At 35.7% G+C, this 24006-nt stretch overlaps 2 protein-coding genes and 1 pseudogene across 2 annotated transcripts in view; all 3 read left to right on the top strand.

The window, feature by feature from the left end:
- mGluR (metabotropic Glutamate Receptor) overlaps nt 1-24006 on the top strand; it is a 1220665-nt gene that overhangs the window by 35102 nt on the left and 1161557 nt on the right. The window lies entirely within an intron of this gene.
- On the top strand, nt 15194-15517 carry LOC145687152 (protein CFDP2-like). Its single transcript, XM_081760611.1, has one exon. The coding sequence runs from the start codon at nt 15194-15196 to the stop codon at nt 15515-15517; it is 324 nt and encodes a 107-aa protein (XP_081616737.1).
- On the top strand, nt 16368-23603 carry LOC145687652 (cytochrome c oxidase subunit 2-like; annotated as a pseudogene).

Raw genomic sequence — 24006 nt, 5'->3', positions numbered from 1 at the left:
TTATATAGGATAGTTACAGAGTTATATATTTTAAATTATTTAATTATTTCTGGTGACGCATTTCAACTTTACCAGTGCCAAGCGAAGAATGGACACCCGCTAACAAAAAAAATGAAGAATAAATTAGCAAATCATTTCCACGAAGATGCTAAGTTTCTGAGATTATGTATTCGTAATTGTATGCTTTAAAATGCATTGGTTATTCTAGCGCTGTACTTCTTTGTTCCGAATATCTGATCACTAATTTTATAAACAAGTTTCTTCCATATTAAACATTTTCACTGAAGCTAAACAAACAATATGACAGAAGTATATAGCATAACCATTTTCAATAATTTTAATTAAACTATTCAATCTAAAATTATTATTAAGGGTGCTCATGTACATGGTTGTGATTCTTACTCACTTGTTGTCCAGCAAGTTATTGGCGATTGAAGGAATTAAAATGTAGAGTAATTTTATTTCATATTATGATAAATATAGCCTTCCTCTACGTATAAAGTAAATATATTCACTGCTATTCGTGAACATGTAGCTTTTTTTTTTCTTCATAATTTTAAGTTCGTCTTTCACAAGACACACAGCTGCCACATACAACGCCATTGAAACTGCCTTGACAACCACCTTAGCAACCGATTGTTTGTAACCAATATGGCTGCGCCCAGTAAAATTCACAGCAGACGACTTCAGCAGCGTATTACACACCTGGACCTGGCAAAAAGACCTGGAAACCCTGACTGGCTCACAGTATGAGTTACACATCTGGTGAAAGTAAAATTACTGAATAGCCACTTTGGCCGCGTTCGCTACAGGGGGTAACGCTTTCTCAAATAGCATAAGACTTAGTGTTTGTACCTGTTCTTTGGTTCTGAGTAGGCTTACTATGTAGAAATATACTGTAGGCTAAGCTTCCGGCTCGTTTAGAGAATATTTTTGTTTACATCTTGTGAACACCTGTAGCACTTTAATATGTGGACTGACATTGTTTCCACATTTGCAAATGTGTAGGTCTTTTGGCAGAATTTACATTCCACTGGTTTATTTCCTTTCTCTGTGTACGTTTCCAGATATCACTTACATTCCGTCCCATTCTTAGAAGTAAACATTTGTACAATACCAGTAATATAAATGACACACTGACTACACATAAAAAAAAAAGCTTCCACATTTTACGTAAGTGAATAACGTTCCCGGTGTTACCAGATTCAAAGAAGTTAAGTGAGTTAGCTTTATTAATAAAAAAATGGGTGAGAAAATACGATTGGGGAAAAAATCATGGATTTAAACTCAAAATATAATTCCCCCTATTGTTTTCCCCTCGCCCAACTGTTGTAAAGTACGCGGGAAAAAATGCTAATAAGTTCAAAATAATATAACTTACCGATTTACTCATATTATACAATAAATTTTGCATAACCTGCAACTTAGTCTGCTTAACTGTGATTATGCACTACACGAATAAAGTGCATGTATAATAATACACAATGTTAGCAGTGAATTAACTAAACGCCAAATGCAAATTTGTCATACCATATTTAGCAATCATTATACTACCTTTAAGAACGTAAATCCCATGCTGTAATGAGAATATTGAGAAGTAACTTCTGCATGGCAAATAGCTGCAGAAAAACACACATCATACACTTATGTATTGTCAAACTATGTTCGTTTGCTTTGTATTTAACATTCATAGATAATACATCGACGTTCTGCCAACACACACTGCATCTCAGATGTTACATTTTAAACATAATAATTACCTTTGCTTTCAAATGATTGTGTATATATATATATATATATATATATATATATATATATATATATATATATATATATATATGTGTGTGTGTGTGTGTGTGTGTGTAACTGATTTATTTTAATGTATTTTATTTAGTTATTCGTGCATTGAGCATATGACATTACATACTCAAAAAGTTCTTCGCAAACGGAAATCGAACCCACGACCTCACGATTAGAAGTCTTGCGCTTTATCACTAAAAAAAAAATCCTGACTCTACAACTCTTCAGGACTACTAGAATCGACAGCGACAAGAACACTAAATTTCCGAGGACACTTAAATTCCCAAAAGCCCTCTCATCGTTAATCAAACACGGGATCACGTTCACCAAAGGCACACAAGCTAGCCACTAGACCAACGTAGAGATCTAAAAGGACTTTCAGACGTCGTTAAAAGGGTTCGAACCACCGACTTTTGAGTCTTAGCATTTTTGTATTTTTCATATAACTTATCATTCGACTGTTCTAACACTTCACTAAGCTAACATGGACATTCCTGCCGATATTCTTCCAAATAAATATACCTGAATTTCCAAGACAATGACATTGATATGAAATGCAAATGTTGATTTTTTCTCCTTTATCTTTTTCATTCCACTATGGATGCGAGAACTATGTTTTTCCTTTCATTAGAAATGTCCTTTTACGTACACAAACGTAGGTGACAAAACCAGCAAGCACTCACATATATTACATAGTTTCAAAATACTGTACAATTATCCATTTCTACGAATACTGTTTCTTTTTCTTCTTCACTTAATATTTCAATATGAATTAATACACTTCAAATAATAAAAACACATATGCAATTTGATTAGGGGCTCGAGCCTGGCATATTTTGTTTACTCTTTCCGAAGATACCCGAAGTTGGACATTCAGTGAAATTAAAAACAAAACAAAACAAAAAAAAAAAAAAAAAACTCGAAACCGTTGTAATCAATGTGGTCATCTTTTCGGAGTAGAGTGTACATGTGACGTCGAGAGCGTTTATGTTCTCAGAGAGTAACAGTAGAGTGGCAGTAGTATGCCAGGTATGGTATAAATTATTTTAGTATGGTTTTCTCACGGTTTGCATCATTCTTACCTTCTTTAATACCAATTATTTAATTGCCATTCTCTTGCATTTCTAACCCATTTAAAATGTGGACTAAATATAGTGAATGGAAAGCTAATTTTGTTAACAATTATTTTTCCCTTTTAACTAGTTATTCACTTTTAATGTTTGATTTCTCATATTTGTAATCTGGACATTTGTGGTTAGGTACCTCTGGCACATAGCCATCCGCCAAGTCGTCTCTAGCTCACAGAGGACAATCTTGGAGAGCATAAAAACGAAAGTGAATCTAAAACGAAAACGTGTTTCGTAGCAACTTTGAAAGAAAATCCGTTAAGCATTTCTCGCGTAAGTTTCTTTTAGACAGTGAGCACTTGTAAGTGTGTAGGCGTCTATATTCGCTATTGTTACCAGCTGAATCGTGACCAAACATGCCTCAGCATCCACTCAGGAGCTGGTACTTGAAGTAAGAACCTCTCGGAAGCTGATTCCAAGAAAGACCTTTACCAAGAGAGGGAAAATTTTCATCGAAAGACCATTGAAGTGCTACGTGTCTTTAGGCAAATACTAGTCATAGAAGATGGAAATGGTTTCATTCATTAGAGTAATTTAATAAACCACAGAGTGCTAATTATATATATAGGGTGGACAATTTATCTGCTCTTGTAATTTTGAAACTAAGGAAGAAAAACCCTTTAAATTTTGAATCGTACAAATATCGGCAGGGGAATATTGTTTGGCATATTCTACAATAACATAAGGTTAACAGTGTTGCAAACTCAACATAAAGATGCACTTTTCAATGGAACTGACCCAGGTTCTTACACATTTCAAATCTACATGTTAAAGGAAAACGTAGAATGTTATATTGACTATTAAGTGTTGCAAACTACAGATGCTATAGTGTCAAAAGCATTCAAATTTTGTGGTCTGTAAAACAGTAATAACGAAAATGGGGCAGACAGAACAATGTACATCCAATGCAACTTGATATTTAATACTTTAACCATGGCATGATCGATTTCGAACACACACGAATAAAGGTACAGGAGATTGAAAATTTTCTTTTTTTTTAAAAAAAAGAGAGTATTTCGAAGAGCTGCTTACATAGATACCTCATCCAACACCACAGATAAACACATCAAGCAATACATGCGAATATCCCGAACATACTAATGTTATTTACATAAATTTCGTATTTCAACTCGCTGTGGAGATATGTTAAAAATATTAAAGGTTGCAACACTGTTTAAAATTATGTAATTCCAAGAACTTATTGTAATTAAGGTTACCAGAACGTATTTTTAATATTATAGGATGAAAGTAAATAAAAACAATTCTTTTTCGAAAAGTTTTCACAAATATGCCATTTAAGAAATATATAAAATCTTACTATTCTTTTTCGTATCTCTCAAACTGTTTGAGATATTCAATTGCTGTAAACGCCTTTATTATCTTGATATATATTAAAAATCTTGTATATAATTGGATGTGTTACTAATCTTATTTTTTTTTCGAAATAAAGTCCTTACAAAGTCAAATTTTGAATTCCTTATAACTTAGTTTCTATTTGTTCGAAATATGAAGTATAATGAGCAGAGTATTCGGTATTAAGGAACTTCGGATGCTCCTTACCCCATCTTTCTTACTTGCATTATTATTGTTGCAGAACCCTCCAAAATTTGGTTATTATTTTATGCTTGCGATGGTGCACTATCATTAGTTTACAATACCGCATGACAAGTGTGTTATATTGAGAGATTTTGTTTTAAATGCAGATTTGAAAGATGGAGTAACCTGATGTAGTCCTATTTGAAAAAAAAAATACAACTTTGTATTAAGTTGGCAACACTGTTAGCTTTGCTGTTTCAGAAATAATATATCAAACAATGTCTTGTACTAACATTTGTATGTTACAAACTCAAATTTCAGAGTTTTTTTTTTTTTTTTTAGCCTTTAGTTTAAAAGTCACAAGCATTATTTAGATAAATGGTTCATCCTATTTAATATATAAAAAAATAAGAGTTTGTTTGTGCGTCTGTCTGTCTATGTGACTGTGTCTGCGTCCCGGAGACCATACTAGAGGACCGAGAGTTACGAAATTTTGGTCAGGAGTATCTTGGCTCAGGCCTCAGATCAGGACGAAGCGTTTTAAGAAAATTCGAACCAGGGGGGCTCAGAGGTGCGTTAACCGGGACATGTGAAGGTAGTAGAAAATGACCGATATTAGTGTCTACTTCACAGTTTTCGCAGTCGCTGAGATCAATGGTGAAACTCCGATCATATTAACTTCCAAATTCACTCCATTCATCTGCGGGCCGGGGGTCACTGGAAGGGGGGGGGAGGATACCGAGATATGTAAAAATAACTCAAAATGACCGATATTAGTGTCAAATACATAGTTCCCGGGCGCAGAGATCAGTGGTGTCACTTCCATTGTCCATGACTTTCAAATTCATCTACCATTGTATGAAGGCTGGGGGTCACCGTGGGGCATACCGATACATGTAAAAATAATTATTATAATCCAAAATGACCGATATTAATGTCAAATCTATAGTATTCGCGGTCGCTGAGATGAATGATGATACTCCCACAGGCGTTGACTTTCAAATACAGTCCCTATCGGCTGGGGGCCAGAGGCGTTTTTTTTTAATAATTCGAACCATAGGTTCTCAGGGGACGTTTACCGAGATGCGTAAAAGTAGTAGAAAATGATCAATATTTTTTTCCCTTTCGTTGTTCAATTTGTTTACATAGATATTCTATCTGACCAATGCGAAGAATGGATATTTCAGCTAGTATGTAAAAATAGTGTTTACGTAAAGAATTTAATTACGTACTCTGTTAATTTCTTCTTTCATTTGACCTTTCCCTGAAAATACCAAAGCAAATCATAATCGTAAAAGTTCAACTGCATTAATCCTAATCAGGATGAAATTGTGTTTAGTGATAGACGTTAACTTCTCGTATAAAGGCATGAGATATCGTGTTTTGCAGGTTTTCGGTTTCCGAGTAATGAGTGGTCAAATTTTAAGCTACACCTTCGAAATCAAGAAAACATACACCGAATTAATACGAGCAGAATCAAACTTGGAGTGTGGGTAGACCTTCACCTGTTATGCAAGATTATGCAATATGATATATAGTCTTCTTGTCTCTAAATTATGAACAATCATAATTATAAATCAATTTATTTCAATGGAGAAAATGAAAAAAAAAATGTAATACATACTGCTTAAATAACATACAAAGGTCAGTCATCGATATATATAAAAAAGTTTATTTCGTTGTATGTGTTAACGAATGAAACTACTTCAATGACTTGCATCGCAGCGCGAGTACAATCTTCCTCCTCACGCAGATAGTTGGCTGATGGTTGTTTGTCCCCAGAGATGATAGCTGCTGAAGAGAGGGCCGGTAACCTTGGCGACAAGCATATAAAATGTCGATCACTGTTAATTGCACATTTAATTCATCTAGTAATATCTTCCTATGGAAGATTGCTACATTACGATGGTAGCAGCATATTGCTCCATCCAGCTGATAAATTAACTCTGCAGTATCATGTTAAAACTTGAGGCTTAAGTCACGTGTTCAACATGTTTAAAAAATAACGTTACTCTTGACCGTACACTTTTGGAGTGGAGAAGGTGTAAAACAGGTAATTTATATTTTCAGCTTGGTGAGGATTCTCACCGTTATCTATAAAGAATTTCTTTCTAAAGAAATCGACATGATTTCAGGAGCTCCATAGGGATCGAACTTGGGGCCTCTTCTCTTTTTACTTTTTATCAATGATCTTCCGAGTTGTATTACAAATTCAGAAAAAAAAACTACTGTTTGCAGACGATCTCAAAATATATGCCTAAATCAAAACACAAGAAGACTATTATTTATTACAACAAGACCTAAATAAGGTAATGAATTGGTGTAAGGTAAACAAACTTCAGATGAATGCAGATAAATGTGTGTCTGTGACGTTCAGTAGAAAAGAGTTTCCTTGCGAATATTCGTATTTCATTGGTGGGGCAAATTTAAATAAATCGAACTCAGTGAAAGATTTAGGAGTAATATTTGATCATAGGTTAACGTTCAACCAACATGTAGATAAAATAACTAATGAAGCCTACAGAAACCTCGTAATTCGAATGAGTAATGAACTTAGAAATGAGATGACGTTGAAGACTCTTTACTTTTCGTATGTTAGGGCTAAATTAGAATATGCATCAGTTATCTGGAATCCATACTTAAAATCTGAATGCCAGAAAGTTGAGCAATTACAAAGTAAATTCTTGAGATATTTTACCTACAAAAAGACCGGTCTTTATCCAAAATTTGAACACTATACCAATCTTATTGATAATTTTAAATTCAGGACGTTAGAACAAAGAAGAACACTAACTGATTTAATTTTCCTCTTTCGACTTCTGCATAATAAAATTGACTGTCCAGCGCTGTTACAAAATCTATTTATTTAAGCCCCGTCCCTCAAAACGCGCCCTAAAAATAATAACATATTCTTTTGCCGGAAAGCAAGAACAAATATACTGTATATGTCACCTACTTGGAGAATTAATGCTGCTTACAATGCAATAAGTAAAGAGAATGTGTTTTTGGATATATTCAGTAACAAAGAGCGTCACTTCAGGAACCAAGTTATGGAAATCCTATGATTCATGGCTATTTGTACACTTAATGTATTTTATTTGTCTTGTCGTGTTATTATGTATTTGTTTATGTATGTATTTAAACTTATTTATCATCATTACTCTTACTGGTTAACTGGACATAAACACTAATGTTAACCTTCTGTAACTGGAGTTTTATACTCTGTTGAGGGTACAAATAAATAAATAAATAAATATGTGACATTTTGTTTATTTACTTTATCAATTCGTCTAGCACTATCACGGAACCATAAGTTCTTTAAAAAAATATTCAACTTTTGAAATTACTCACAAAATGGAAGACGCTTATGGTTCTCCGATTATAACTAGGACTGTGAATTAGACTTCTAGGCTTAGCCCTTCACGTATGAGTGATGACGTCCTTCAGTGAGCATACTATCTGAAAAGTCGAGGAGAGAGAAGGAAGCGGCCTGGGATCACTCTATTAGGTATCATCCCAGAATTTGCCTAGTGTGAATAAATATAATCCGGGAAAAAACTCACTAAGGATGGCTGGTCTGAAAAAGCATTTACGTTTTCATGACCGAGTGTCCCTATCCGGGACCATTCGCACTAAAGGTGAAAGCGTTATCGACTACATTACACAGAGTCACTTTTTTTCTCCGGTGTGAGGTGCCTGCGCTCGATGTTGGTACACTATTAGATGGTTACGCATTGCGTACCAGACTGTTGTTAGGGAATTTGCAAGCTTTCAGCTTATTCTTGCTGTGTATGTCTAAGGGCTACACTAAGATTATCCCCTTGTTCTCTTCCCACGTCGAAATTCAGCATTGAACATATCATTTTTGAATATAATTTTAATTTGGTGGTTCTTTACTAAAATTTGCACTAAATGAAAGTTGGACATTCCACTTTGCCAAATTTACTAACAGCGCACCACTTGCTGAGTATAAATGTTGTTCCTTATATATATATTAAAATCTCTTGAGGATGTGTTCGAAGGTTTCTCGGAATGATCAATCCCTGATAATGTATTATCCATGCAATATTTTGTTAGTAAATCAAAATCCTTTAGTATTGCGGCTAAGAATAAAAGTTCTCAAATCCCAGTATGATATTCAATTAATTATGACTATTCGTCTATTATTTTTCTTTTTTTTAAAAAAAAAAAAGTAGATGGCTTAGAGATCAATTTTAATTACTGTAAATGTAATTGATGGAATGACAAGGTTATTTACCCACTACTGCAAAAACACTTTTTTTTGTTAAAAAAAAGAAGGAATAACACACTGTGATGTATGGGTAAACACGATCCATCCTTTACTGTTCAAATTAATCAGTTGTTGATAAATATTTTACACCTACGTATCGACTGTGAACGGATTACTTTGTCGATAGCTAACAAAAGCCAAAGTTCTTGGAATTTTCATAACGAGAAATTACGAGATTATTTGTTCTGTCATATAACATGAACCAAATATTTATCTTGGTTGTTGTTATCATTGTACAGATGATTATCAAAATAACAGAATGCCTGGAGTTGGGAACACGTCAGGCGTCTGAGCTAGCAATGGTAATACTGCGAGCACAACACCGACCTTTTGATGATAGTGTGATAAAAACAAATTTCGTACTATGAGAGGAGTAGTAGAACAACAGGGCGCATTGGACTGAGCAGATGGTGATAGTTGCAAAATGGGTGACATCTCAGTTTTCCAACTTGATAAATTGTTGGCGCTCGGTTATGCGTAAGCGTGACGGAAGTGCAAGAGTGTTGAATGTGTTGAGAGAATATTACAAGTGACAGCGACCTACACAACTTACAGCAAAACCACATCGGAGAAGAAGGACAATGGTCGAAAGAAAGCTTCTAGTGACAGATCCCACGGAGTATTAAATAAAATTGCCACACAGAACTGTCGTGCGACTGCGGTGCAAGTCACAGAGGAAGTGAACCAACGCCTTCCGCAGCATGGTTGACAACCAGAGTCCATCACGAGTTGCATTACATTGTAATACGGGGTCAGGTTGCAAGGGCAAAACCGCTGATAAGAGAGCACCACATTTTAGCACTACACTAATGGTGCCGCGAATATGCTTGACTAATTTAAAATGCTTGACCCGCTTAGGAGACGCAAACGCTGCGTTGATTTCCATTTCCATCCTCTGTTATAGACCTGAGTGATGTTATGCTCTCAGAAACGTGTAATGTTTCATCTATCATCATTCACAATCCCTATGACCCCATTCCGTTTTGCATCAGTGTCAATCTGATAGCGAAAGTGATTCAACACCATGTTAATATAATAAGTTTTGTTTTTCCAGGTGTTTATATAATTTTCCTAAGCATCTGCACGTATTATTTTGGACTCATGCGTATTCTGAATAATTGTTTAAGATTTAATGTTCATTTTCAGTATCGTGGATATACGTTTGCTGAAAGGAGAATAATTAGAAGTTCAAATCTGGGGAAACCCTAGTAAAATTGGTGCAGTTTGTAACACTTGAAATCAAACAAACACTCTGGCTGTGATATTGAGAGCAATCGAGAACATGAAACGACTCGCGATGAGTTCATCGGCATTTGATATTTGGGTCACTTAAATGACAATAATATAATTTTCTGATAGCATATACTCTCGGAAAGATATAAGTTAATTTTGCGTTATGTTTATTCATAAAGAAATTATGGTCAATTATTATTTCCTTATATTTTGTTTCTATACAGAGTGTTTCAAAAGTACGCAGACATGGGGTAACTCTGTTATTATCACACTTACAACAAAATGTAAGATGGGTAACCATCTCCAAATATAATGTTTTCAATCTAAGGTGAAGGATCTTTCTAATCGGACGAGCCATTTAGGCTATACACTCTTTATGCGCTCAATGTTAAATGAAAATGCAACGTTGTCATGTACCTGGACCCACAACATAAGTGAATGAAGTTACTGTCTTTTACGCTAACATGTCGATGGCCAGCCCCATTTCAAACATAGCCCCATTTATCATACTATTACGTTAGCGTAAAAGACAGTAACTTCATTCACTTATGTCGTGGATTCATGTAAATGGCAATATTGCATTTTCTTTTAACATTTGGCGCTTAAAGAGTGTACAACCCAAATGGCTCGTCCTGTTTAAACAAACAAACAAACAAACAAAAGCAGCCTTCACTTTAGATTGAAAACATCATATTTGGAGACGGTTTCCCCTTATACATTTTGTTGTAACTTTGATGATAACAGAGTCACCCTATGTCAGGGGACTTTTGAGACACCTTGCATATTTTTATCGCAAGAATGTTAGATTACAAATGACCGCTGAAATGAAATGGGGTCTTTGATATTTATGTTTCATGCTTATGCCGGCTAGGCTAAAGGAAAGGATGATGATGAGAAATGAATGAAATTATGGAATGAAGCAAGTGGAAGAAAACGGGAGAACCCAGATAAGCCATACATATGGAGCTTTTCCACCAGAAAGCTTACTTGTCACGAGCTGACATCGAACCAAGAACCACATGCACCAGACGGTAACGCTCTACCACTGTACCACTGCGTCCCAAATGACCGCTGAAGTCTTTATGCCCTGTCATATTTTCCTCCTCTTCTAAACCACATCTAAAGGCTTGGATGTTATATTTTCTACACTATTTCAGTTTTACGTATTTCGGTTTTTCCAATTCCCCATACTGACACCGTGAGAGATGCGTCAGCGTTGTGAAGAAACAAATCGATCAACATTTCGTTATGAATAATGATAGGACGAACATAACTGCATTGACGTATTTCTGAGAACAAGAGCTAGCAGAGAATAGTATAATTGTCTACAGTTCCTAATTTATGAATTTTCACCCAAATCTAAAATAATAATTTTAAAAATATCGCTTAAGAGGTTCCTAATGGCGAAATTAAAATAACACTAATTTTACAGTAATTATGTGATATCTTTAAATAGATAAAAGATAATTGAAATGTGGAAGGAACAAGAGCTCCCTAGACAGAGTTATTTTACATGAGATACCGTTATCACGACTCACTTATCTGCTGTCGATTTCCAGCCATTTAGAAAATTGACATTTATTTCCGCGTTTCTAAATGGCTACAAACGGAAAACTACTAGGTGACTCGTGATAACGGTACCTCATGCAAAATAATATTGTCTAGGGCGCTTTTGTTCCACATTGCGATTATCTTTTATCTATTTGAAGATATCAAATAATTACTGCAAAATTAGTGGTATTTTAATTTCCCAGTGATTAGGCCTCTTAAAATTTTCATATATGTTGTCATGTTTTTCATCACTTATATGCAGTAATTCTCACATCCTTAGATTTAATGTTCTCTACACCATTCTAATTCGGTTTGTACGGTTCACCACGTGCATACTTCAAAGGGAAACTGCAGCCATAATACACCGACTGTGAATCGCATCTGGAACACTGAAAGTTACTGTGCTAACTCTTCGCTACTTCTTCTTTTTAAGCGCAATATGGACTGCTAATGACTAGAAATGAGCGATATGGTAGGATTAAGTCGTCGTTGACCTTATTTCAAACCATAGGCAGAGATAGCTCCTTAAAAGAAATGAAGCAACAAGTCAAATTATGTGAGAGAAGTGGTCATATAAAATGTTAGTACGAACTAAATAATGCTCAGCCTGAAATATTTTACTTGCAAGCGTCCAAGGTCATATGGAAGAAAATGGTGCAGTTTGAAAGTTCACAACATAGTCATTTTTTTTTGTTTTTTTTTACCTCATGCGGGCACAAGCTATATCTTAGCAGCTTCAACTGCTAAACTTGTTATCAGCTACCAACAGTTTGCTGCTTGTTTACTCGCGATGCCAGTTTACAGTGTGTTCCGGTTTGGGATGTCCATATACTTACGTATGTGATTACAACGCACCGTGAATTATTTAGTCATACTGCTCTTTGGCTAGAGGCTCATTACAAATATATTTTACCTACACTATTCTCCATCTTCATCCAGAAACTTTGTAACTGTATAACACACTTACTCCAGACCATTATTATGTAACGTACATGATACACTCCATTTGATTACCGTGTTGATATGTATCGTATGACTCGGAGTGAACACATTGAATGAAGAGTAGTAATTAAAGCATTAGAAAATAAGACAGTTGCCGCTGCTCAAGGTGTGTGTTGTTTGTTTGTTTGTTTGCTGATGTTTTCTGTTTCATTCCAGCACAGAAACTATACTGTATGTGATGTAAACCTACAATTCGAATTACCAAAATACACTCATACTTTTCCCACCCCAATGATAAATCGAACACGATGTATATATACACACACACACACACACACATATATACACACAAACACCCTATTAATTTCTAGAACACCATTACTCTTTTGTGTATAACTTGTATTGTAATATTCAATGAAATAATTTGAGATTTTAAAGGATATTATTAGTTAGATATTATTTTTGATTTGTACTAACCATCTTCAACGTTTGCAGTCAAAATACGAACGACAGAAGAAAAAGCATTCGTCTCTTATTTGGCCAATTCATAATATCGGGCGTATTTAATGCTACTCGAAAAGTTTTTCGGTAAAGAAATTCTGGGTTGATTTAGAAGCTGAGATGACAACATACATGTAAAATGAGACCTGCAGTGATTCACTCGAGCATATGTTAGGTAATGCTAACGTTGTGATTCAGACGAACGTTCAATTCACTAAGGGCTCTGTCGCCATTACATCCTGCCTCCTTGTGCCTCTGCTTGGGTTTCCCGAACCTGTTCAATGTGCAGCAGGCCTGGCATCACGAAGGTAGTATTTCTGAATACGAAAATTATAATCACGCATTAACCAAACCATTAGTACGACTATAATCAAAAGTAAGAACGATTCTGATTACCCCCCCCCACACACACACACAATGTCTACTGACTTGCTATTTGATTATCAATTTATGTTTTTTTTTTTTAATGAAAAAGCTTTACCAAATTCGTGTAAGTCACTTCCTGTTATCAATTATAAGCTACAAACTTTTCCAAAAAGAAAGAACACAAAATGTTTAATCAATAACTCGTTTGTCTACATTCATCTGATGATACAAAGCGAAAGCACACCTAACGTAACCTGAATCACAGCCATTACTTGTGTTTCTTAATTTGATGTTATTTTCTCTCCTTTTCTGTCTTTTTCCTGTTAATATATATCGAACATGAAATTGGATTCACCAGTAACTGACATTTATACATCTGTGTCGGTTTCAAATTAAAGGAAATGGAGTGTAATGGAAATAGCACGTTCCGTTGCAATGAACCACATTCAATTCAGTTTTGCTGTTAGCAATCGTAATTGACATTATGTGCCCCCTCATTCAATGCTGCCACACGAAGGCTTAGTTAGACTGTTAGCAAAGCAAGATATGTATGAGTTAAAAGTAAATGTGGCTGAATTACGCTATACCGGATTGTCAATACTTCACGTTGTTACTCAGTTCTTATTTCATGTTTAGATTTACTTGTGAATTCCAAGTTTATGGTATGTCTTATTTTCGTTCGTTGACGTTTTACTACCCTAAGAGATGCAAAGATGTGTCATTAGTTTTGCTTAACTTCTTTTAAGGAGCGTGTGCAAAGACACAATGTCCTTGACGAAGCGAGCTACTACCTAGAGTGTTTTTGTTAGAATCTTTTCTTATGCTGTTTTCGTGAAATAGTAAATACGAGGCATGACTTTTAAGTGAGTGCCATTTCGAAATAATAGTAACAATAACATGTATACTTTTCTTATAATTATATTGTTACATAAAAATCCCTACTTTAATCTATTTTTGTACGTAGTTTCTACCAAAGGCACTTATTGTATCGTACAACACGCTTTTGAATACTATCCTCAAGGAACTCTGCCACTGATTTGACAACCACTGCAAGATGGGCGTTTTGACCTCATCATTGTCGTTGTGACCACCCAAATTTTTCTTCAAATGCTTGACGAAACTTATCTGATAACGACGAAATCGTAAAGCGTGTGTTCTCTTTCAAGTTTCTTTTTTCAACTTTCTACACACAATCTTCAGTGATTACAGATGGTCGCCCTTCTCATAAACATTCATGTAGCCATCTTTAAAAGCTCTAATCCATTTATCTACCATTCCATCGATTATAATATTTCCTTCATACACTTCACTAATCTGCTGATGAATTTGAGACTTCTTTATGCCTTTTGCTCTAAGAAAATGAATCACAGCGTATGCTTCATTGTCGGAGAGAATTTTCAATCGGCGGATGCATTTCAACTACTCACAAACAAACGTAAACGTGGTCGAACGTTTCCGTAATGACGTGTGTGGCTTGCCACTATATGTAGATACATAGCGCACGATCGCGAGATGCTGACAGAACGACGCAGTGGCTGAATTTTAAAATGATACTTACTTTTAACAAGACACCTTATATAAAGATATGTTGCACATATAACAAATAACTGTTACAGTTTCTAGAGAACAATATAGTGGAACAGTAAAAGTTAGTAGTTTTCAAGTGGTCGACGTAGGAATACGCTTTTGCATCAGAGAAATAGTATAGAGAAACACCAGAACAAAGGAGGGAACCTTAATTGAATAAGCAAGTCATGGGATTAATTAACTAGTTATCGGTTTTATTTAGAATAAGAAGATAGGACAGAAAGTTATAGGCAGCTGGAGATACAATGAAATGATAGTAATGTTGAATATAGCAACCGAACCGAGGAATGCGACGATAATCCAAGTACATATGCCTATATCAAGCTGTACAAATGAGAAAGTAGAAGATACCTATGAGCAAATAGAAGAAATATTGATGAAAGTTCAAGACCAGGATAATTTGATCATCGTGGGTGACTGGAACGCAGTAGTCGACGAAGGCAAAGAAGAGAATGTAACTGGGAATTTCGACCTAGGAGAAAGAAATGCGAGAAGTGCACAATTAGTTGAGTTCTGCAAAAGCCATAATCTGACTGTAACAAACACTCTCCTCGAAAAACTACTAAGAAGAAGGTACACATGAACAAGATTAGTAGACAAAGAAAGATATCAAATAGACTATATAATGGTTCGACAAGCATTTAGAACAAAAGATGGAACACAATCAAACTAAGAAGAGATGAAACATGAAAAGGGAATTTGCAAATGCAACAGACAAACATACGTCTAAGGTAGCTTTAGCAGGTGATGACATCAACTCGAAATGGGGAGCCATGAAAACAGATATTACAAAAGCTGCCGACGAGCAAAGAGGAAGATAAATTAGAACTCAATATAAATCCTGGATAACAGCAGAAATACTGGAAGTGATGTAGCAAAGAAGACAGTTCAAGATAACAAATAAATAATACGGATACAGAAGGTGCAGAAATCACATCAACAAAGAAGTAATGAAGGCCAGAAAAAAACTGCATAAACAACTTGTGCAAAAAATGAGGAAAGTATAATCAAAGGCAATGATTATTTAGAGGAACAACAATAAATCCTACATGATTAAAAATTCAATTCTTAGTAATATTTATAGGAGTAAATATCACATTTTTCCCTCAACACTTCTTAGGCTTAAGAGGAATACCTCGTCGCTACTCAGATTACCCCGATGCCTACACCACATGAAATATAGTATCAAGCATTGGTTCATTCCTCTCCTTCGTCGCCGTCTTAGTACTTGTAATTATTATATGAGAAGCCTTTGCAAGAGCTCGGCCAGTAGTCTTCTCAGATCAACAAACAACATCTTTAGAGTGATTCCAAAATTTACCTCCTGCAGAACACAGTTATGCAGAACTTCCCTTATTAACAAATTTCTAAGGTGGCAGATAAGTGCATTGGACCTAAGCTCCAAATATAAGAATAACCATTCTTCCTTAGAAATGGCCATTTGAAATCAGCTAGGTCTTCAAGATGCTGCATCCCCGGTAATAGAACAAATAGTATTCTTCCACGACCATACTATATTAATTGTAACCATAATTACAGTTCTTGTTGGTTATGTGCAGTCGACTAACACAGTTGACAGCAGAACAGTCAATGCCAAATGACGTAAGCACAGCAACGTCGATCTTGTAAACACAGCATCACTAAGCACAAATGTATGTCTGGAAATCACAGGTACAATGTCCTTACACATCACATAACTGGAAAGTTCATTCAGTACAAGTAGATTACAGGAGTATGGTAGACAGGTATATAATAGTAACATCACAAAATTTAGGGGATACAGTCAATGACTGCCCAAAATACGTAAGATATGAGAATAGGGACAATAATTGGATAAAATGATGGAATGAATAAAAATCGACGAATAATCAGGGGAAAAAAAAACAAAAGTAATAACTAAACCATAATCCATACGTATATATCTATATATAGTAAATAAAACTCCAATTCCAATAAAATTGTAACTCTATAATCAAAATTATCATTACGCGGTAGAAGAAAAATTAATCTAGCTACCCATAGAAAGAACAGATAAAACAACACAAAAGAATGTTGATTTCAGGTTTTAGAAAAACGAATTGTGGAGAATTTAGTTCCACAATGACCGACGTGTTGGCAGAGTTATAGCCCTCTGCACTGGCTATTAAAACCTTAAAGAAAAAATCAACATGACAGACTATCACCAAACATATTCCTAAATCCCTAACTAGATATGCGCTAAAAGAAAAAAAAAAGAAAAAAACTTTTTTTATACAAAAGTAAAAGCACGTATGCCCATAGGAAAATGTGGAATCAAGTCAAATCTTCAAATATAAAAAAAATATACATCAAATAAGCACAAATCTTCATCATACATAAATCCCAAGTCATCTTCATGATGAAATACACAAATTTATTATATACACTGCAGGCGATGAAAAATTGATCATTCCAAAAGATCACTAAAATCACACAAGAGGTTATAACAGTGTATATTCCTTTGAAAAGAATACATTGACTGAGTATATTCCCAATAACTAATAACAAATCGTAGGATCAAATCAAAAATCCAGGGAAAGAAAAAAAACTGCATTCTTCTTTACATCCACATTAATATCATAAAATGCATCTTGAAAAATGCAAAAAACGTGAGAATTCCTTCTTCATCACTATCATAACATAGATAGCAAACAAATATAAATTCATAGTTGCGTCTATCTCCCTAGTTTTCTTCTGCTAAACATAATGTATCAATAAGATGTTGATTTGGCGCCTAGATACTAATTTATTCAGTTCATAAGCTGTTGATAAGATGACCAAGAAAAAGAACGTGTTCTACAAAGTTAACCAACAGTTCTAAGTGACTGAAAAAAAATGATGTCTATATGAGTACTCCTTTTTCTCCTTATCTTCGTTGTAATTGTTATTGCCGGCAAGACTTAGAAATACAAACAAACCAAAACAAATTCCATAATGACATGGCCAGTGTCAAAACAAAATTCGTCACCAACTTCACAGATGTTCCTAATCCATCAAATCTTCCTTTGAGAACCGTCATTTTTTTCCTTCTTTTTTTTTTTAAAAAAAAACTTCATTGCAGAGAAACAGTTTCCGCTTCTTTTCCTTCTTCCAAGGGAAAATACAAAGGTAAAAGACGCTGATAGAGATCCCAATTCTCCTTGTCGAAAATACACAATACAATACGGTCTACGTTGTCCACATGATCCTCTAAAAATTTTCGTGTACTCAACAATGCAATTCTCGCAGCAGGTTCCTTAGGGAAATGAAATGCACCAGCAGCGATGCAAGGAAAAGCCACAGTTGAAAACTGATTTTTCAACACAAAATCAAAACAATTGTTATAACAATTCTCCAAAGTCTTCTTGTTCACATCTCTGGGACCACACGTCAATAATACATGATCAGCGGGGAGATTATAGCCTGGAGCAATCTTCACTTGTCCTGGTTTTAAAGAACGTATTTTCTCACAATCTTTACGAAATTCTTCTCCTGCAGCTTCTTGGATACTTCTATCTGCTCCTCCTAATGGAATAAGTAATTCATTCGTGGGATTGACAACGGCGTCAGCTTTAATCATAGCGATATCTCCTCGAAAAACACTGATTTTCTTGTTGATTGCAGAATTGGCACCAAACTTCGGTTTCAAACCAGAACAATTCTTCCCTGTTTCAGCCCAAGTGGGTAAATGGTTGGCAATCACAACCTCACGAAGATTCACAGATGGAATATCTTCTTCTTTTTCTATCATGTTCACCGCAGGATTAAAAATAATCTCATAGTGTTCTTCTTTTTCTTTCTCTCTCTTATTTCTTCCTTCCTGTTCTTCGGCACAGCAGGCATTCGCAGTAGCATCCTCGACATCGTCTTGTATATCCAAGTCAACATCATCTTCTTCTTCCTCTCCCTCGTTTTCCTTCTCCTGTCTCTCGTAGTACTTCTTCAATCTTTGTACTGCAATCGAATCAACCTTGAATCTTCCTCGTGCAGTCTTGAACTTAACAAAATAGGAATTTGGGTGGTCAATATCCTGAATGATTCCTGGACCAAAATAACGTCCACTGAAAGCTCTGGTGGATCCTTTCTTCATGGTGCTGTCCAAAATCCATACCTTGTCTCCGACTTTGAAATTGGGTTTCGAATGACGTTTGTCATAAAATTTCGTTGCCGTCTTATGTCTCTGGAACCATTTATCATGGGCTTTGTCTCGTATTTCTCCAAGTTGCTGTAAACGTTCAGCATTGTCCTGAAATTGACAAGGGGTGTCCAAAATCGCTTCGTGTAGCATTCTACATCTGAATCCATGCAAAAGTTCAAAAGGGCTGTATCCAGAGGATAAGTTAACAGTTAAATTGTGGGCTAACACAATAGATGGCAGCAGTTCGACCCATTTTCCTTGATCTTTATTACACAACGCAGATTTCAGTCTCTGTTCAATGTTTCGGATAGCTATCTCAGCAGTCCCGTTAGCGTAATGAGCTTGAACATTTACAAATCGAATCTTAGCTCCAATCATTGCACACAACTCCTTGAATAGGTTACTTGTAAAACATGGACCTTTGTCTGTGACTAATTCTTTGAAAATACCGTATTTCAAAATTACATTTTCATAAAGAAAACTACTTACAGAAGACGCTGTTATATCTGCTAATGAACCACAGATAGTATACCGAGTAGCTGCATCGACTACGACAATCAAATACTTGTGTCTCAAAATATTACTCGAGGAGTACAGGTAGCGACACTTACTAAGACGCGAAAGAATGTCTTCAATCGACGGTACAGGAAAACTGTCTGGTGCAATGTGTAGGTTAATAGCTCTACAATCCAAACAAAATCTATAAGATCCAGACTTCTTTTTCACGAGAAGAATAGGCGAGTTATAACTCGAGATGCACCTCCTAATAACCTTTTGTTTAAGCAAAGTATCAATCTGTTTTTTAACTTCTTCTCTTAAATGGAAGGGGATAGGAAACTGATTGGTGTGAACTGGGACGTTATCTAGCATTTTAATTTCATGTACGTAGCCCTTGGCCACTCCAAAATCATCCTCTGACCAAGAAAAACAATCCTTATACTCCTCTATAACAGAATAAAACATTTGCTTCTGATCGTCCGAAAGTTGAGGGTTAAGGTCCACACGCTTGACATCAAAACCAGCAGGAAAGTTATTGTTGTCTTGTTTACTGGCTAAACCATGATTTTGAACACTATCTGTATCATTTGGATAATGAGCACCCGGCCTAATGTCAATAGCTTCACCTAAATGAAGATTTTTCTCTAAACACAACTTTTTGTTGGTTGGGTTGACTACTCTAATGACAGGATTAACAGGATCCACTCTAGATTCATTAACAAAAATTTCGGCTTTAGAACAAATTTTTTCATTGGGTTGCAAAACATTTTTAAGTCCCACTAAATCATTAATTTTACGAACAGGTACTGAAACACTGGAATTTGGTGGCAAAGTAACAGATTTCGCCGTTATGAAATACGCTTGCATAAGGTTCGCTGTTTGTTCAGAAATTGTGCCTATAGCATGACTTTCAGGTAGCGCGTGATCAGTAGGTTTCCCAAACCTAACTATGTGAACTACGTGAATATCCTGGTTAATAGTAACATGTTGAGGAAGTAACCAATCGTTCCCCAACAAAACAGAAGAAGCAAATTTGTCAACAACTCTAAAAGTGTGCGTAAATGAATAGCCGTCAATTTTGAACTTCAGCACAGCTAACGTGTTAGTTTCAAGTCCTTTACCCGAGATGCCACGGATAATAGTACGTCTTTTAACAAGTCTAGTGTTCGGAGGAAGGAGCTCTCTAGTGCAAATTGAAATTTGACTCCCAGAGTCCAACAACGCTTTATACTCTTTATTTCCAATAGTAATTTTGATGCAAGGCAGAATCCTATCCCTAACAATAGGCGTAGTAATCGTGTGGGTCTTAAAAACAGGTCTCTCACTATTCCCTGAACTATTTCCACTATGTAAAACATTACAATTATTACTTCTCCTGACTTGCGCCATGTTGCACTCTAATGCTTTGGCCGGACAGTGTATTTTATTATTCGCGGGAGACGTACTATGATTCTGTTTGCGCTTGTTCTGTTCGTTCTTAACCATAACAGAGGTATTCGTCGCAGAGCCCATTCTATCATGCATATTATTATTATTCTCGGCACTTTTACATTCAGAGGAACAAAAAGAAAAAAAAGAGTTACATTTCTGTTGATGAGACGGAATAGAATCTACTGACTGTTGATCACCGCATTCTTTCCCAGCGGATGAGATATGATAATGCAAACGTGCAAGCATTTCTTTTTTTTCCCGTTGTTTTTCGAGAGGAAATGAAACATGAGAATTATCGCGCAATGAAACATCAGCTATCTTAGCGATAAATTCCGGTGTACTAAACTGCAAGACTTGTTCTTTCGAATTAGATTTAATGAGCGTCTTGTAATTTACTATTAACTCAGCTGACTGTTCTTGTAATAAAAACTCACATAACGCATCAACAGATGGAAACAATTTGTTGCATGTAAGCTTAAAATACTGAGGCAATAACCCTTCAATAAGGAAATTAATTTGTTGTTGAATAGGCATGGCTTTATCAAAACTAAGTATGAGATCTAGCTTCTCATAAATATATGTCATAATAGGTTCCCCTTCTTTTTGATCTCTGGAACGAATAGTATGTTCCGTCACCTTCTTAACTACAAAACTACCAAATAATGTGATCATTCGTCTCTTTATGTCTACATACGACAAGTTCACAAATTCGTCTGTCCTAGTTAAAGCTAGAAACCACGCTAAGGCTCCGTCCCTTAACAGATATGGAAGCAAATGACGCTTCTTTACTGCATTGAACTCATAAATGACGCAGTAAGATTCGAAATACTCAAAAAAACGAATGACGTCTTCCCCATACTTGCCGTGAAAAAATGTGGGGCGCACAATAGAATCTAGAGACGTAAGTCGAGCTTGTGCCATAATGCTAGTATTCACCATTTTCTCTAAATATCTCTAAATAATATAACTAAAAGCACACAAAACAAAATAACACAACAAATTGAGAGGGTGGAGGGAGGGTGGCAAAACAAATAGAATTTCATCAAATTCTAACGGTGGGCGGCAAACAAACTAATGCAAAATAAATCGAGGGTCGCAGATATGTGTGCATTCACACAAGTTAAAACCACATCTCCGCCATGTGCAGTCGCCCCTTGTCGGTCTGAGAGCTCAGATGATGAGTTAATGATTGACGAGTTTGGGGATGTCAGATCCGACAAGTTGCGCCCAGGATTTTGTAAATATAGAACTTAACAAAATGTGAGGTACGGGATCTAACCTGGGTTGCGTTCAAATGAAATCCAACACGTACAAAAGAAACAGACTGTGATGTTAAAGGGGGTGAAAAGGGGCAAGAAGGGAGTAACTTATGGGATAGGTTAATCTACTCGCACTTACTTGCAGGTCTGATCGTTGTCCTCTCGACGATTCCTCCAACAGGCCGACGTCCGTCCATCCCTCTGTTTGGCTGACTGGTCGTTCAAGTAACCAAAGTTAAGAGTCGGGGAAACCCGGACTGAGTAACCAACTTCGCGAAGACCGCAACTTTAGACAAACTTATAACTTCTTCTTAAAAAGCAATACATCGTCGTTGAATCAAAGGTGCTCTCTAAGACAGAGCAAGGCTATTAATCGTAAATTTCAAATGTAGCTAGCGGTCTACATTCTAACTCGTCTCTCGCTCCATGTCGACTGTCCCTTCCAATAGTCTCTCAATCCATTTTGTCTGGAGTTCTTTCCGGGTTCATATCCTCGGTTATTCACTCTGCTTTGCGTTTCGATGGAAAAAGTGCATGCTCGTAGATTAACCAAGGTAAGGTGATGATAGGAATGCGGACGGGGAAGCAATCTGTTATTTTATTAACTGAAAAATTTACAACGTAAGAAATGAATGACAGACAGCAAAGGCAAATGAACTTAGAAAAACAAGTCGATAGGTGATTTAATTTGAAACGAATGATGATGCTTTTGACTGAGATGTTCTTTTAAAATAAAATGTCCCATTGTTCAAAATAAGAAACTTTTCCATATGTCCAAATACACATATCTTCACAGTTATTTACTAGCCTCTCTTCTACCAAACACATATATCAATCGCAATTTATTAGAAGGACAAACTCTAGAAACTATTTGAACAATTCTACCCGCTATTACATTAATCTTCATTGCTCTGCCATCCTTACGGCTTCTATATTTACTAGACGAAATTCATCAACCAGCAATCACTCTCAAAACAATTGGACATCAATGGTACTGAAGTTATGAATATTCCGACTTCTCCTTGACAGAGTTTGACTCTTATATAATTCCTATTAATGAAATAAATCCTAATTCATTTCGTCTACTAGATGTAGATAATCGTATTCTATTGCCCATTAATATTGACATCCGTATCCTAATTACCGCTGCCGATGTTCTCCACTCTTGGGCCATGCCCGCCTTTGGTATTAAAGCAGATGCTACCCCAGGACGCTTAAATCAAGTGGCAGCTAATATTACACGTACAGGTCTATTCTTTGGCCAATGTTCAGAAATCTGTGGTGCAAATCACAGTTTTATACCAATTGTTGTCGAAGCTTGTCCTCATTCAGTATTTATTAAATGAATAACAAAGATAATACAAGAACTTTCATTGGGTGGCTGAAAGTAAGCAATGGTCTCTTAAACCAAAAGATAGTAGAATAACAATTACTTCCAATGGAAAAATTAGTTAAATTATAACATAAGCATGTCAAGCTTAAATTACTATTCAATAGTATTTTTCTATTCCACAAATATCTCCTCTAAAATGACTTATATTATTCATTATATTCTCCTTATGTTACCTACTATTTGCATCTATTATATATTTTAATTCAAACACACCCGATCCTTCCTTAGGTACTACTAACATTAAGAAAACAACTATAAATTGAAAGTGATAACAAATCTTTTCTCAACCTTTGACCCCTCTACTTCAATTATAAACATATCATTTAATTGACTTAGAACGGTAATTGGTCTTCTAA

This window comes from Thermobia domestica, chromosome 6 (genome assembly GCF_964235325.1).
Source record: "Thermobia domestica chromosome 6, izTheDome1.hap1.1, whole genome shotgun sequence".
NCBI classification, from domain to species: domain Eukaryota; kingdom Metazoa; phylum Arthropoda; class Insecta; order Zygentoma; family Lepismatidae; genus Thermobia; species Thermobia domestica.
This window is presented reverse-complemented; position numbering and strand designations above follow the sequence as displayed.